Source organism: Pogona vitticeps, chromosome 1, assembly GCF_051106095.1.
Source record: "Pogona vitticeps strain Pit_001003342236 chromosome 1, PviZW2.1, whole genome shotgun sequence".
Lineage (NCBI taxonomy): Eukaryota > Metazoa > Chordata > Lepidosauria > Squamata > Agamidae > Pogona > Pogona vitticeps.
This window is the reverse complement of record NC_135783.1, coordinates 318,400,797-318,415,248: the sequence shown is the minus strand read 5'-3', so window position 1 is coordinate 318,415,248 and position 14,452 is coordinate 318,400,797. Positions and strand designations below refer to the sequence as shown.

The following is a 14,452-nucleotide window of genomic DNA, read 5'->3' as shown; positions in this document are numbered from 1 at the left end:
AGGTTAATTTTAGATTGTTTATACATTGATATAAATTAAAGGGATTGCTTGTAAGGAGAGAGAAATGAAACAATAAGCAGAGAGCAGGCAAGCTCCCTATGTAGAAGGTTTAGGATATTGAAGCAGGAGCCAGTAGGTGGATCTGCAGGAACTGATAAACAGTCCAGCTCTTATAGATTCAGATGCCAAGTACACACATCTGTGGACAGTTCGAAGGTTGGCTATAAAGGTAACTAGGTAGGTGGGGAGAATGTTATGAAAGACTGATATACAATCCAGATGCTTATTAGAAAGTGGATGGTGCATGTTAGAATTAAGAACAGAGAAGCATCTATTGAAAACTGAATATTAATACTTATGGATATGGGCATACATTAGTTTAGCAAACTGTTTAACACAAATTGTTGCAATAAAAAGAACAAATATGTTAAATAGTATAAGGGAAATGGCTTTACCCCACCCCCAAAGGTGTTGTCAATGGATGTGACCAAATACCTGGGCTGTAATGTGAAGTTCTGATTCCATATTGTTTAAGAACTTTGGAAATAAACAGCAGGAGTGTTACTTTTCCCTGTTACTATGGAGAAAAGTTCTTGTATTTGTTTCTGATTCAGTTGTCTAATTCAAACACTGTCAAATGACTATTGTTTGTTTTCAAAAGACAGCTGATTTGAGTTTTGCATTTCACTTCAAATTTTCTTTTGTAAGTTTACTGTGTTGGGTATAGATATTAATTTTTTATATATTTACTGTTACCCCTTTTTCAGGGTTTGTGGGATGCTGTTAGATCTAGAGCTATTGTTTATGACAACATTGGTGGGGAGGTTTAACCAAAAAAAGTATTTGCATCTGATTTGGAAGTAAAAATTAATTCAAAAATAAGAATGATTCTGAAAAAAAAACAATTGTATACATAGGAAGGAACACTGCAGGTGAATACACTTCTTTGTTCTGGCTATCTAACAGTATGCAACTCTTGCAGGGATGGGGCACACTTGGCCCTCTAGATATTGATAGACTGCAGCTCACATTATCCTTCACCACTGGCTCTGCTGGCTAAGACTATTGGGAGTTGCAGGGTTAAAACATCTGGAGGGCCACATATTCTCCATCCCTGCTGGCTTGACAATGATGCTGCCACTTGGAATGGTCTCTTTTGCTCTTCTGATCTCTCTGAGCAGCTGGCGTCAGCAGCAGATGATATTCCTATTGTCCATTATTCTCTCAATTACATTTGTGTTCTTTGCCTGCCCAGCCTTCCCACAGTGTTACAGTCAGGACCCCGAGTCTTGGCCTTGTTGCAGTTTAGCTGAATTATTATATTAATGCCAATGACTGAACTATTAAGATATCATCTTGAAGTTGAAGATCCAAATGCTTCTTAAGGAAGGAGAAAAACAGTTTGGATATTTATTGGATTAATTAAGGACAGAAAGCAGCCTTACAGTGAGTCAGGCCATTGCTCCATATAGCTTTACCTTTCTTAGCTTCTTAAATGAGGCAAGGGAGTACGGTGTTATTGTATGGAATCATAGAACATAATTTAATTTGTTCTGTAGACTAAAACAGAGTGACCTTTTGATAGTGAGCATCAAATTCCTAAAGTGCATTTAAAAAATTAATTTATGATTTTATTTAAAATAGCTTTAACCCACTGTAGTGTTTACCCTTGTGACCCCTGCTTGTTTTTCCCTCACAAAGGCTCATGTCGTGTTCTCTTCTCGTTGCCACCAGTGGATTACCTCAATCCACAATATAAATGATGTTTGTCAGAACACTTGTCTTGTGAACAGAAACAGAACTTATTTATTGAAGTGAAGGAGATTGAATAATAACAGAAGTTTCTCAGATACACAAAGTTTCTCAGATACACTTTATACATAAACAAATCATCAAGAGTCCTCTCAGTACGTACTGTACTTCTTTTCTCTTGCAACCCCATTGCCACCTTCTCTACCTATTTTCCTAATCAGCTCTATCTCTCTGAATAACCCTTTCTCTCTCAGTATCTGTTCCCTCCCTATCTGACTCCTCCTTCTCCAGCTGAGCCTCATGTAGCTGCTGACTCTGCCTCTCCAGCCCTCTCATAGGTTCATGTAAATCAGCTCATGAATATGAATAGCATGAGTGATGTGGGCAGTCACCACACCCACCTTTCTCCTTAAAAAGGACTGAAGGCAGCTTACAATTAAAAGACAGTACTTAAAATAATAACAATGAATATACATTTGTAAAAGGATCAAAGAGTACAGTACCAAAAAACATAAAACAACACAAAAGCAAAATCAATGTAGTAAGGTAAAAACAGTTCATTTTAGAAACCCCACTCAAGCTGCCATTCAATCGGGGAAAGGTCTTTGCTTTCTTTGGTAAAGATGGGGCCAGTCTATCCTCCTGTGGGAGGGAGTTCCAGAGTCTGGCAGCAGGAACATAGAAGGCCCTTTTCTTTGTCCCCACTAAGTGCACCTCGAAGGTGACAGGAATGAGATGAAGGTCTCCTGATGATCTTAACACTCAAGCAGGGTCATAAAGGGAGGTGCAGTTCTTGAGATAGTTTGGGCCCAAACCGTTTAGGGCCTTATAGGTTAGAGCCATCACTTTGACTTCTGCCCACATATGGATCAGCAGCCAATGGAGCTACTGTAGTGGGGGTGGGGGGCGGTGTTGTGTGATCCCTGTGTCCAACCCCAGTTAGCAATCTGGCTGCTGCATTTTGGACTCCCTGAAGTTTCCAGACACTTTTTAGAGGCAGCCCCATGTAGAGTATATGTCACTGTGGCCAAATCAGACCTTTACAGGAACGGACACAGCTGGCACACTAATTTTAACTGTGCAAATAAACTCCTGGCCACAGCCTAAACCTGGGCATCCAGATTCAGAGATGAATCTAGGAGTATCTCTAGGCTGTGCAACCAGATTTTCAGGGGTATGTAACCTCATCCAGCACAGGCTGTATCCTTGTTGCTTGATCCACCTTTTGAGTGGTCAGGAACAGCTCTGTCTTGTCTGAAATACATTTCAATTTATTCACCCTCATCCAGTCCATTTCTGATACTAGACACGTATCTAGAGCTGAATCAGCTTCCTCAGACTGCAAGGAGAGATAGAGTTGGGTGTCATCCACATATTGGTGAAAGCAAACCCTAGAAGTCCAGATGATCTCTCTCAGCAGTTTCATGTAGATGTTAAATAACATAAGAGACAAAACAGGACCCTGCAGGTCAGCGGCCAGGATGTCAAGCAGTACTGTAGTTTCTCAGCATCATTTTCTGAGTTCTCACCTCCAAGAAGAACCTGGGCCACTGTAAAACAGTGTCTCCAAGTCTCATCCTAGAAAGAAGGGCCAGAAGGATGCCATGGTTGATGGTACGGAAAGCTGCTTATCGGTCTAATAGAACTGACGGAGACATACTCCCCTTTTCAAATTCCCAGTGTAGGTGTTTGGAAAATAAAAATATAGGATGAAAATGGCATGTTATGATGGGAAGAGCATTTAGGCCTGATACACTATCCAGACTTTGGTTCATGACAGTAGGCCTCTAGTCTCACAGAAGTCAAAGAGGAGAGCTGGCAGGAGATACAATGTGCTGAGTAATGTGCTAAAAATATAAACTTTATATAATTACTCATGTGCTAGGCAGCGTTATGCTGGGTAAGGACTGACCATACTCCTAGGACAATGAAAAACTCCGAGGACATAAACGAGTTTTGTATCAAAGCTATGAAATGCTCAGCATTGTATAATCAAATAGTCTTGTGCCACAAGAGACTCTGTAAGTGTCTTCTTGTTTAGCCCCTAATTATAATTAGATCTTTTAGTTTAAATAAAGCTATCTGCATTGAGGCAGTCTCTTTTGTTTGAGAAGTTTAATTTTACTGACATACTGTAGGTCATTCACCAAGGCAACTGGAGCAATCTTCATCCCATAACCAAGTCTGAAGTCAAATTGAAATGGATCTAGATAATCAGTTTGTGTAGCTGGAAGCGTGATCTTTTTGAGCAGGCCGGTTTTTAGGATGTGGGAGGCTTTTGTGTGTGAGATCTCCTTTAACAAGGTTTTAATTTATAACTGTATTACTTTTAATCTATTTTCTCCAGGATCTTCTGCAACTCTGGAAGTCCTGATTCAAACACCAGCTGCCCAAGGCTCCCAATTGTGATGGCACTTTCCTGGATCACAGTCATTGGCATATTTGCACTTTCTTCCATTTATTGCATTCTTTCTCATCCTGATCCAGAAACATGGTTTCAAGACCTCTTCCCACTTAAGGTGTGTCCTGCCAATACCAGTGTGAAAACTTTTTATGGCATCATGTTTGATGCAGGAAGTACAGGGACACGTATTCACATTTACACCTTTATACAGAGAAGCCCAGGTAAGATTGTGTAAACAGGTTTTCAGGAATAATGTCTGGAGCCTTCATTTTATTTTATTTTATTTATAACGCTGCCACTAAAACTATAAAACAACAGTTTTAAAATATCATATAAATATCATATTAAAAATAAATATATATTAAGATTAAAAACAATATAAAACATGTATCAAAATTAAAAACAATTTTAAAACATTGTAAAAAGCATTTAGAAATCTGTAACAAAGCATTCCTTATAGACTTATTGCTTAAAAGCCTGCCTTGAAAAGAAAGTCTTTGCATAACAATGGAAGGACAAGAGGCAAGGGACCAACCTATCTTCTCAGGACAGTACATTCCAAATCTTGGGAGCAAGCACTGAAAAGGCCCTCTCTTGTGTCACCAAGCAAGCTTGGGAGGGTACTGGTACCAAGAGAAGGGCTTCCTCGGAAGACCTTAAGAGCTGAGAAGGCTCATATGGGGTGCCCAATCCTTAAAATAGCCTGTACCCAAGCTGTATAGGGCTTTATAGGTAATAATTAGCATTTCGAATTGAGCCCAGAAACAAGTCTGGAAGCCAGTGAGGCTGTTGTAATAAAGGAATTAAATGCTCCCTGTAACTAGTGCCAGTAAGCAGTCTGGCTGTAGCATTCTGAAGTTTCCGAACATTCTTAAAAGCAGCCTCACATAGAGCACGTTGCAGTAATCGAAACAGGATGTAACTAAAGCATGTGTCACTGTGGCCATAGTGGACATCTCAAGGAAGAGGCATAGCTGGTGCACCAGTTTTATTTGTGCAAAGGCACTCATGGCCACTGCTGAAACCTGTGCATCCAAGTTCACGGTTGAGTTAAAGAGCGCACCCAAGCTACAAACCGGACTTTGAGGGGGAATGTAACCCCAGCCACTACAGGCTGAATCCCTGTCCCTGGATTTGCCTTTTGACTGGCTAGGAACACCTCTGCCTTGTTTAGCTTAAGTTTCAGTTTGTTAGCCTTCATCCAGTCTATTACTGATAATAGGCACTTGTCTAAGCACGGAACAGCTTCCTGGGGATAAAATGGGAGAGATAGAGTTGGGTGTCATCAGCATACTGAAAGTGTTGAATCCTCAAATTCTAAACAACCTCTTCCAAGAGTTTCTTGTAAATGTTGAATAACATGGGGGGGGGGGCAGGACTGAGCCCTGAGGGACAGCACAGACCAGCTGCCCTGGGTGTTGAACGGGATTCTCCCTAACACCATCTTCTGAATTTGGCCATCCAGTAAGTATTGGAGCCACTGTAAGACAGTATCTCCAAGACCCATCCCAGAAAAGGCACCCCAGAAGGATACCATGGTCAATGGTAACAAAAGCTGCTGGGAAGTCCAGCAGAACCAACACTTCCCCAATCCAGTCCCTGGGGCAGGTCATCCACCAAGGTAAGAACATAAGAAGAGCCCTACTGGATCAGGTCAAGGGCCCATCTAGTCCAGATTCCTGTATCTCAAAGTAGCCCCACCAGATACCTCTGGGAGCACACGAGATTACTACCCTGTTTCCCTGAAGCAGGTATTTCCAAATTCCTGGACATCTCATTTTGCTGCAACAGATAACTTGTCCTCTCAGGAAAACAAGGTTTACTACTGCAGCCTAGATATTTTATAGATTCCAGATATATCCTTTGTGATTTTCAGTAGTTTTTAACTTTTAAATGAAAATCTGTATTTAATTTATGCAGAAAATCCTGCAGAGTTAGAAGGGGAAATCTTTGAATCAGTGAAGCCAGGTCTCTCTGCATATGCTGACCAGCCTGAGAAGGTAAGGCGTTTTTATGAAATTTTGTGATGGCCTTTCCCCTACCTTGCCACTATAAGGTTTGTTTAACATGGGGAAGGACAACTGTGGCCTTCCAGATGTTTTTGGCTTACAACTTCCATCACCCTCAGCAGAGCCAATTGTGAAAGTATTTGGGAGGGACACAGTTGTCTATTCATGGTTTAACACAAAAAAGAAAATAGATGTCAGGGGGGAAAGGATGCAGTAAAGAAACAGCTAGGAAAAAGAGGAAAAGAATTACAGTTACAGCTGTCAGGAAAATAGCTAGAACCATCACTGGAATTTGAAGGAGATCCCATACATATATATCCTGTATGTAGAATACATATATGATATGCTGCTTTATGTCATGATTGATTGCTTGTCCCTCTTTCCCTTATTGTCTTCTGTGACTGGAAGGCAGTAGTTCTCCAGGCTCTTTCCTATTACCTACTCTTTCAGATCTTTTTAACTAGAGGTGCAAAATATACATGCACTGGGTTATGCCATTTCTTCCCCAAAGTACCAACAGAGGTCCCTAAAAAGAAAAGCAGCAGCTTGCAATAAAATACAAACAACTAGCACTATAACAGAGTGAGCTGTGAGAGACATGAGTAACAAGGGATTGGTTGGGAGCAATGCTTAAAGAATTAAGCCAATATCCTCACTAAAAGATGGATTTGGGGGAAGAAATGGAAAGAACAGAAATATTTAAAGGAAGTGGTCAAGCTAGTGTTGTACCTAATCCTATCAATATTTTTCTTGCTTTCTCTGAAACCATTAGGGAGCAGAAACGGTCAGACAATTGCTAAACATGGCCAAAGAGGTTGTGCCATCCAGCCATTGGGAGACGACCCCAGTGGTGCTGAAAGCCACTGCTGGCCTGCGGTTGTTAGCTGAGCACAAAGCCGAGGCTCTTCTCTCAGAGGTAATATTGGCTTGTATTGCAAGAGAAGGAGATACCAAGGTGCAAAAAGTTGGGGACGTTTTTAATGGGTTTCTTTAGTGCCTCACTAAATAGACTTACTGCCATGAATTTGACACACTTGTGGTTTTCAAATGCAGCAGTAAATTTCTGTGAATACTTGCCATTCTTAAAGCTGGTGCTGTTTGTTTTTTTTTAAATCTTATTAAGGGTGGATGTCATCAGGGCAGGAGATAGTCCTATTTTTAATTTCTGATCTTTAGGTATTGACTGGAAAACATAAAATGTGTACCCATCTTGTTTTGTATTCCATTGCTTTCTATAGAAAAGGAAAAATTGTGACATCCACATTCTTCATTCCAAGAATGAGTTCAACTTCTAGGAATATAAAACAGTTTCCCCCCTTTTTCCACAGGTTAGGGCAGTCTTTGAGGAATCACCTTTTCTAGTTCCTGATAATTGTGTTAGCATCATGGATGGAACATCTGAAGGTAGGTCCAGAAAGGAAGAAACAAAAAAGGATGAAGTGGGAAAAATAATAATAGGAACAAGAGAGAAGGAGATATGTCCCTCAAGGATGAATGAAAAGTAGGATGTTTTTATTGTTGCTTTGAAGTGGTTGAAATTTATAGTACAATGGTGCCTCGCTTGAAGACGTTAATCCGTTCCAGTGAAATCGCTGTTAAACGAAATCGTCGTCAAGTGAATTTTAAAAACCTATTGAAACGCATTGAAATCCCTTCAATGAATTCCAATGCGCTAAATACCTCATCGTAAAGCAAAGATCCTCCATAGGGCAGCCATTTTCTGGTGACTGTATAGTGAGGAATCCATCCTAAAGCACAGCGGGGAGCCGTTTTTCACAGCAAGTGGCCATTTTAGAGCTGCTGATCAGCTGTTTGAAAATCGTTGTCTAGCGAAAAATCGGTTCCCAAAGCAGGGAACCAATCATCGTGAAGTGAATTTTTCCTATTAGAACATCATTTTGCGATCGCAAAAACCCCATCATCAAGCAGTTTCATCATTTAACGAGGTAATCATTAAGCGAGGCACCATTATCCTACTTATGTATAATCAAGGCTGCATTTTTTAGACATGATCGGAGAAACAAAGCAATCTATTTATACATAGAATTTTTTAAAAATTGCTTTCCATAGGCAATTATATCAGACAAGGATATATTTTATCCTTTGTCAGTTGAATTTATATACAGAACATATATAAAAGCTGGATTAGATTCAGATGGAGTGAAAATTTGTGGAAGAAATACCAATAATTTAGAATATGTAGATGATCTCATATTATTGATAGAAAGCGGCAATGGCTTAGAATCATAGAATAATGAAGTTGGAAGGGGCCTACAAGGCCATCAAGTCCAACCCCTGCTCAATGCAGGAATACAAATCAAAGGATATCTACCAGGTGATTGTCTAAATTTCTCTTGAATCCCTCCAGCGTTGGAGCACTCGCTGCCTCTCAAGGTAATTGGTTCCATTGCCGTACTGCTCTAACAGGAAGTTTTTCCTTATATTCAACCAATATCTGGCTTCCTGTAACTTGAGCCCATTGTTGCATGTCCTGCATTCTGGGATAATTAAGAAGAGATCCTGCCCCTCCTCTGTATAACTACCATGCAAATATTTGAAAAGTGCTATCATATCTCCCTTCAGTCTTCCCAAGTCTAAACATGCGCAGTTCTTGAAGTGGCTAGTGATGAAATGAAGCATGAACACTGTCCAGAAACAAAAAATGATTAAACTGAGTACTTCAGGCAAATCATGAGAAGACAAAAGAAAAGACAAAATTTGAGGTTTACAATATACATGCGGGTTTACCTTTTTCTCCATTTCTTATCACATCGTATGTACTGCATGCCATGCTTAGTCTGAATCCTTGCAAGTTGCAACCCATAATTTTATTATGACATGGTTGTTGTGAGTTTCCCGGGCTGTTTGGCCATGTTCTTAAGGTTTTTCTTCCTGATGTTTCGGCAGTCTCTGTAGCTGGCATCTTCAGAGGACAGGAGTCAGAACTCTCTCTGTGCCCTGGTGTAGTTTGTTGGATAGTTGAGTATTTATAGCTGTGGAATCAGCTTTTGTCCTTTTCAGGAGATTGGGTGATTACAGTGATCAGCATGTTTTTTTATTGTGGGTGTATTGTTGTGATAAAGGGAAGAGATTATCTGTCACTGTGATTGTTGGGTGTCGTTAGTTGGTCTTTATTATGACAGTTTAGTTGCAGTAACTGAAGTTTCATTTAGAGTTGGTGTAAGTAAAGATAATGCCAGCATTCTGCAGGGGCACCTTCAGAAACTGAAGTTAGATATCCTTTAAGAAGTAAGCTTAATTAAGTCTCAGATGAGAATACAGTGGAAACTGAAAGTTGAAAACAGAACCTGGGGAAATGTGGAAAGGAGTGAAATAAATGCACATGGTGCAACAAGGTTACATATTGTTATAGAAATCATTTGTGGTCTAAAGATGGAAGGACTTATGGTAGCTTTTTCTTCCTATTCACAGGTATTCTAGCCTGGATCACTGTGAATTTTTTAACAGGTAATTGCTGTTGTCTGACTGACTCTGAAATCTTAGATAGAGTCTGCTTGATAAAACATAAGTTGGCAGGCACTGACGGCAGTATATTAATCTTACACATAAGCTGCATTCTTAAAGCTTCTGCAAAGAAACCATGCAAGAGCACAAAGGCCACATAACATAGCATTTCGCATGGCACATGGGCAGTCTCTGAATTTCTGCAACGTTACCCGCAGGTCAGTTGTATGGCCAGAACCCGCAGACAGTGGGGACCTTGGACTTGGGAGGAGCTTCAACCCAGATCACGTTCTTGCCACAGTTGGAGGTGAGAAGCAACTATAAACACAATTCGTTGGGATTATAGTTGGATAATAGGTTGTAGGTGCTCCAGTTACTTGTTTTTGTTTCTTCCAGATGTAAGCTGCTTAAGTAATATTCATTAGTTTATTGGGTTTCTCTTAATAATGTTTAAGATAGTAGACCAGAGACAGGCTACTTCCGAGAGGAGACGGGCTATTTTTCACTAAAAATTTAGGGTCATCTTATACACAGAAGTAAGCCAAGGAGAGAACTGTGCAATTGCAAAACTGCCCATATGTTGCCTCTGCAAACAGGTTATCTAAAGTCATGAGCCTTATGTAAATTACGTCAGCTGATACTGAACAAACGAATTGGATCACACTTCCATGGAGGTGGAGCATGTAGGCAATGCTCGGATGCAACGCATAACGTCCGAGTGTTCTGAGCCCAGAGGCTGAATAAAGTGATATGCTCAAAGCTATGTGTGATGCATAACATGACAGTACTGGTGTGTAAATATTACCCCATTACTAAATACAAATGTGTTCTGTTTTATGTTTAAAATATAGATTTCTTAATTTGGGGTTGGAAAAGGGGGTGTCTTATACATGGCAAAAATACAGTAGTACTTGTGATGAGGCCTGATCAGTGCTGAATAGTGTGGCAAACATTTTGACTAAGTTATATAGCACAGTCACATCCTTCAGTCCATTCCTCTGAAAAGTGACCCAAATTTAGTGAGTCTGGAGGTGACTGTTGAAATTATTTTTCTGTTGTGGATAGAGAGACCTTTATTTTTTTAAAAAAAGTAGTGACATTGTGGCTGTGTATAATGTATCTGAAAATAGTAGAGAGTTTCCAACCTTTCTCTTGTAAAAGAAACCATTGAATATTTGTCATTATCTAGGAAACCCTGGAGCAAACACCTGCGGATTTCTTTACCTCATTTCAAATGTTCAACAGCACTTTTAAACTCTATACGCACAGGTGAGTGAGGAGATGCTATACTAGTTTCTCTTTTTTCAGAACTCACGGTTATTGTTGAACTCCTGTCAAATGGAACATTTACATAAATACTGGTAATATAGAAAGTATACTCTTACATTTTAATAATTTTTTTACTGTTTGCCAGAATAATGCAAAAGCCTGTTGCAGAGTCCTAGCTTCATGTGTCTTCCTTCTCATTATAAGAACATAAGAATACCTGCTGGATCAGGCCAAGGACCCATCTAGTCCAGATTCCAGTATCTCACAGTGGATCCACCAGATGTCACCGGGAGCACACGAGACAACTAGATACCTGTCTCCTGATACCCCTCCCCTGCACCTGGCATTTTAAAGTAAATTCCTTTTAAGCCTAGAGATTATACATCCCCACCATGGCTTGTAACTTGCAGTGGATTTTTCCTCCCGAAATCTGCCCAATCCCCTTTTAAAGGCATCTTGGTCAGATGCCATCACCACATCCTGTGCCAAGGAGTTTCACAGACTAACCACACACTGGGTAAAGAAATATTTTCTTTGGTCTGTTCTCACTCTACCGACACTCAACTGGAGTGGATGTCCCCTGGTTCTAGTATTGCATGAGAGGGAAAAGAGCTTCCCTCTATCCACTTGATCCACCCCCTGCATAATTTTATATGTCTCAATTGTGGGCCCCCTCAGGCACCTTTTCTCTAGACTAAAGAGCCCCAAATGCTGTAGCCTTTCCTCAGAAGGGAGGTGCCCTAGCCCAGTCATCATTTTAGTCAATCTCTTCTGCACCTTTTCCAGTTCCACAATGTCTTTTTTGAGGTGCAGCGACCAGAACTGTATACAATACTCCAGATGTAGCCTTATCAGCATTTTGTACAATGGCATTATAATTTGGGCTGTTTTATTTTTATAATAAATAGGTCCATTTGTGAATTGTTGTAGAGCTGCACGCTGCCACTTCATATTTGGAGCTTAGAAGACAGGGGACTCAGCAGAGTATTTCTGCCCATGTTTATAAAATACAGTAGTACCTCAGTTTACGAACGCTTCAGTTAACATAATTTACGAACGGAAATCCATTGAAAATAATACCTCAGTTCATGATTTGTTTTCGCAGTACGAAGGAAGTTTCCCCAGGATGCATTGTGCCTGGAGATTTATAGCACCACCCCCGTTCCTATAGCAAACCATGTTTCGGTTTACGAATTTTTCACATTGCATAACGTCCTGGAGAATGCATTAAATTCATAAACCAAGTTACTGCTGTAGGTTGCTGCTTCTTTTCCATACTTAACAAAATGGACACAAATTTGAGTGAGTGTTTTTTGTCCATTACAGCTATCTGGGATTTGGACTGAAAGCTGCAAGACTAGCAACTTTGGGTGCCTTGGAAATGGAAGGTATAGTCAGAAAGTATAACTGTATATATGTGTCTGTTTGGCTTATATTGTCAGGTGTCTTGTGCTTGGTTCTCTGCTTTCAGGCAGCATTTTGTTTGGAAAAGGAAGACAGCACATATTTTCAACAGTAAAGAATGCAAGTGGACAGTAGTGGGAGTAACACCACATTCTAAGAGGAAGATGTGAGAGAACCTCTGGTAGGCAGGTCAAGGACACAGAACTTATTTGATAACATGCTGCTAAAAAAAATAACCTGGGATGACTTTTCCAGGCTGAAGTAGGCCAGGGAGCACAAGTATTATATTTTGAGCAAACTTTAAAAAAAACGAAGATTCATTGGATTGAAATATGGAATGGCAGCCAGTTGTACATTTTATTAGAAAAATGGCCATCTAGATTTCTCAGATTCCTTTTTTTGGGGCCAAAAATTAGCCCCACTAGTTCGTCAGGTTATTGTGTTGGCAACTGCTTTTAGCTAGTATTGTCAACTGATGTAAGACTGTTATTGTACTCATTGCTTGGCTTTTAATCAATGAATTAATGACATTTGTATGACTGTATGTATTACCAATAGATGTTCTGTAGTGTATTGGAGTGCTGTTGTAAGTCACAACATAAATATAAAACTGGAAGAAGAAAGTCTTCCTTAATATCCTCTTTTTCATCCATCGATGAATCTGAAATGCTGCCTGTTTCAGATAGTTTGTTTCAATTCTAATATTAGGAACAAACACAATTAAGAACAAAGTACTCTAATATTTTCACTTGAAAGAAGAATCCAGCACTCTCCTGGGTTACTTCTGCTGAAATACATAGGATTCAGAAGTATTTATTCTTGATTAGATCATGCCCATCAGATTCATCTGAACATTGTGAACTGCATTTACTTGGCATACACCAGGTGGGAACACCTGATGATCTCATCCTGAAATGTAAAACGGCTTCAAGCGTTGGGTGAGTTGAGATGATTGTGAGGCTTTGTGTATCATGCAGATCGTATCACATCCTTCACTGCTGCTCCTGTCAATTAAAGATGAGGGCTGGTGGAATTTTAATGTGCAGTTTTAAACTGTAGTTCATTGACCTAACCTACTCAATTGATCAAGCCTTTTAGTTCTGCCTATAGAGTCTGTCACCGGGTAGGTGGGGCTCATCAGCCTTGGAAGGCAGCCCATCCAGGAGAAGGAAAACTCCGATTTCAAACCTCCACTGCCTCCACTGATGGAAAAGGCTTCAGGAATAAACCTCAAGGCAAAATCCAGAGCTGGAGTCCCGGGGGCAGTTCATGTCATTTTGGCAACTCCTGTGATGTTGCTGGAACCAGTTGTATTGGCTCTTGCCTTTCCATTGGACAATTTCAGCGACATGGAGAGGGGGAATTTGCTGCTTGGGTAACAGCCTATCCTCCATATTATTGTACCCAGGCTTCGTGCTCTGAAGAGGACACTCATACAGAATGTGTTACCATGGTCTTTTAAGATTGTGGGATGCCTAAGAAGAGTCTGTCATCTCTTCCTATGCAGTCTTAGCATCTCTTTTTCTCAGCTGCCCAGGGGCGAATAAATTCCTTTGAACATAAATATGTCAGCTTTCTACTCAATGGAATATTTGTTTGCCTCTGTACTCATTTGTTATGTTAGAGCTAAACAGACAGCAGTGTGGCACAGTATATTTGGAGCATAAAAGCATTGCTTTGCTTTTGAGGACTGTAATACAGATACTTAACCTATAGTTTCTTCATATGGATTTTATTCCAAAATTTTCATTCTCTGTTGCACTGCTAGAGAGGGTACTTGAGGATGGTGGCAGTGTACATTTCCATTTACTTTGGTAAACAGAAGAAAAGGTGTGTCCACATTCACACCTTTGCCCTGCAAAATCAGATGTAACAAAATCAGATGCAATAGGCACTCCTTTCTGAAGGTGCATTTCATAACATGTATGTACTTAAAATCATACCCAAATCTAATAGGTATTCAGGGTTTAGGATCTAGCAATAGAAGTTCTTTCATATGGATCTAAACTCATTTTTCTTGCAGACCTTTCTTGTAAGTGAGAGGGCTGAAAATCTTGGCTGGCCTAAGATTTTGCTGTGTTGAGGTGAAAAAGGCCCTCTTCCATCATTCCCTGTCCAGAAGCCAGTTGCACTGGTAGTTGAATCTTAC

General features: G+C 40.2%; 1 protein-coding gene across 2 annotated transcripts in view; it reads left to right on the top strand.

Annotated features, from left to right (window-relative positions):
* The window catches only part of ENTPD5 (ectonucleoside triphosphate diphosphohydrolase 5 (inactive)), a 26,240-nt gene that overhangs the window by 2,505 nt on the left and 9,283 nt on the right, over positions 1–14,452 (top strand). For both annotated transcript variants that reach the window (XM_020807247.3, XM_020807248.3), the window contains exons 2-9: positions 4,100–4,377; positions 6,077–6,156; positions 6,938–7,081; positions 7,494–7,569; positions 9,598–9,633; positions 9,849–9,937; positions 10,820–10,899; positions 12,226–12,287. In XM_020807247.3, coding sequence (XP_020662906.3) covers positions 4,161–4,377; positions 6,077–6,156; positions 6,938–7,081; positions 7,494–7,569; positions 9,598–9,633; positions 9,849–9,937; positions 10,820–10,899; positions 12,226–12,287 — 784 coding nt within the window. In that variant the 5' untranslated portion in view covers positions 4,100–4,160. The remainder of the gene's footprint in view (positions 1–4,099; positions 4,378–6,076; positions 6,157–6,937; positions 7,082–7,493; positions 7,570–9,597; positions 9,634–9,848; positions 9,938–10,819; positions 10,900–12,225; positions 12,288–14,452) is intronic.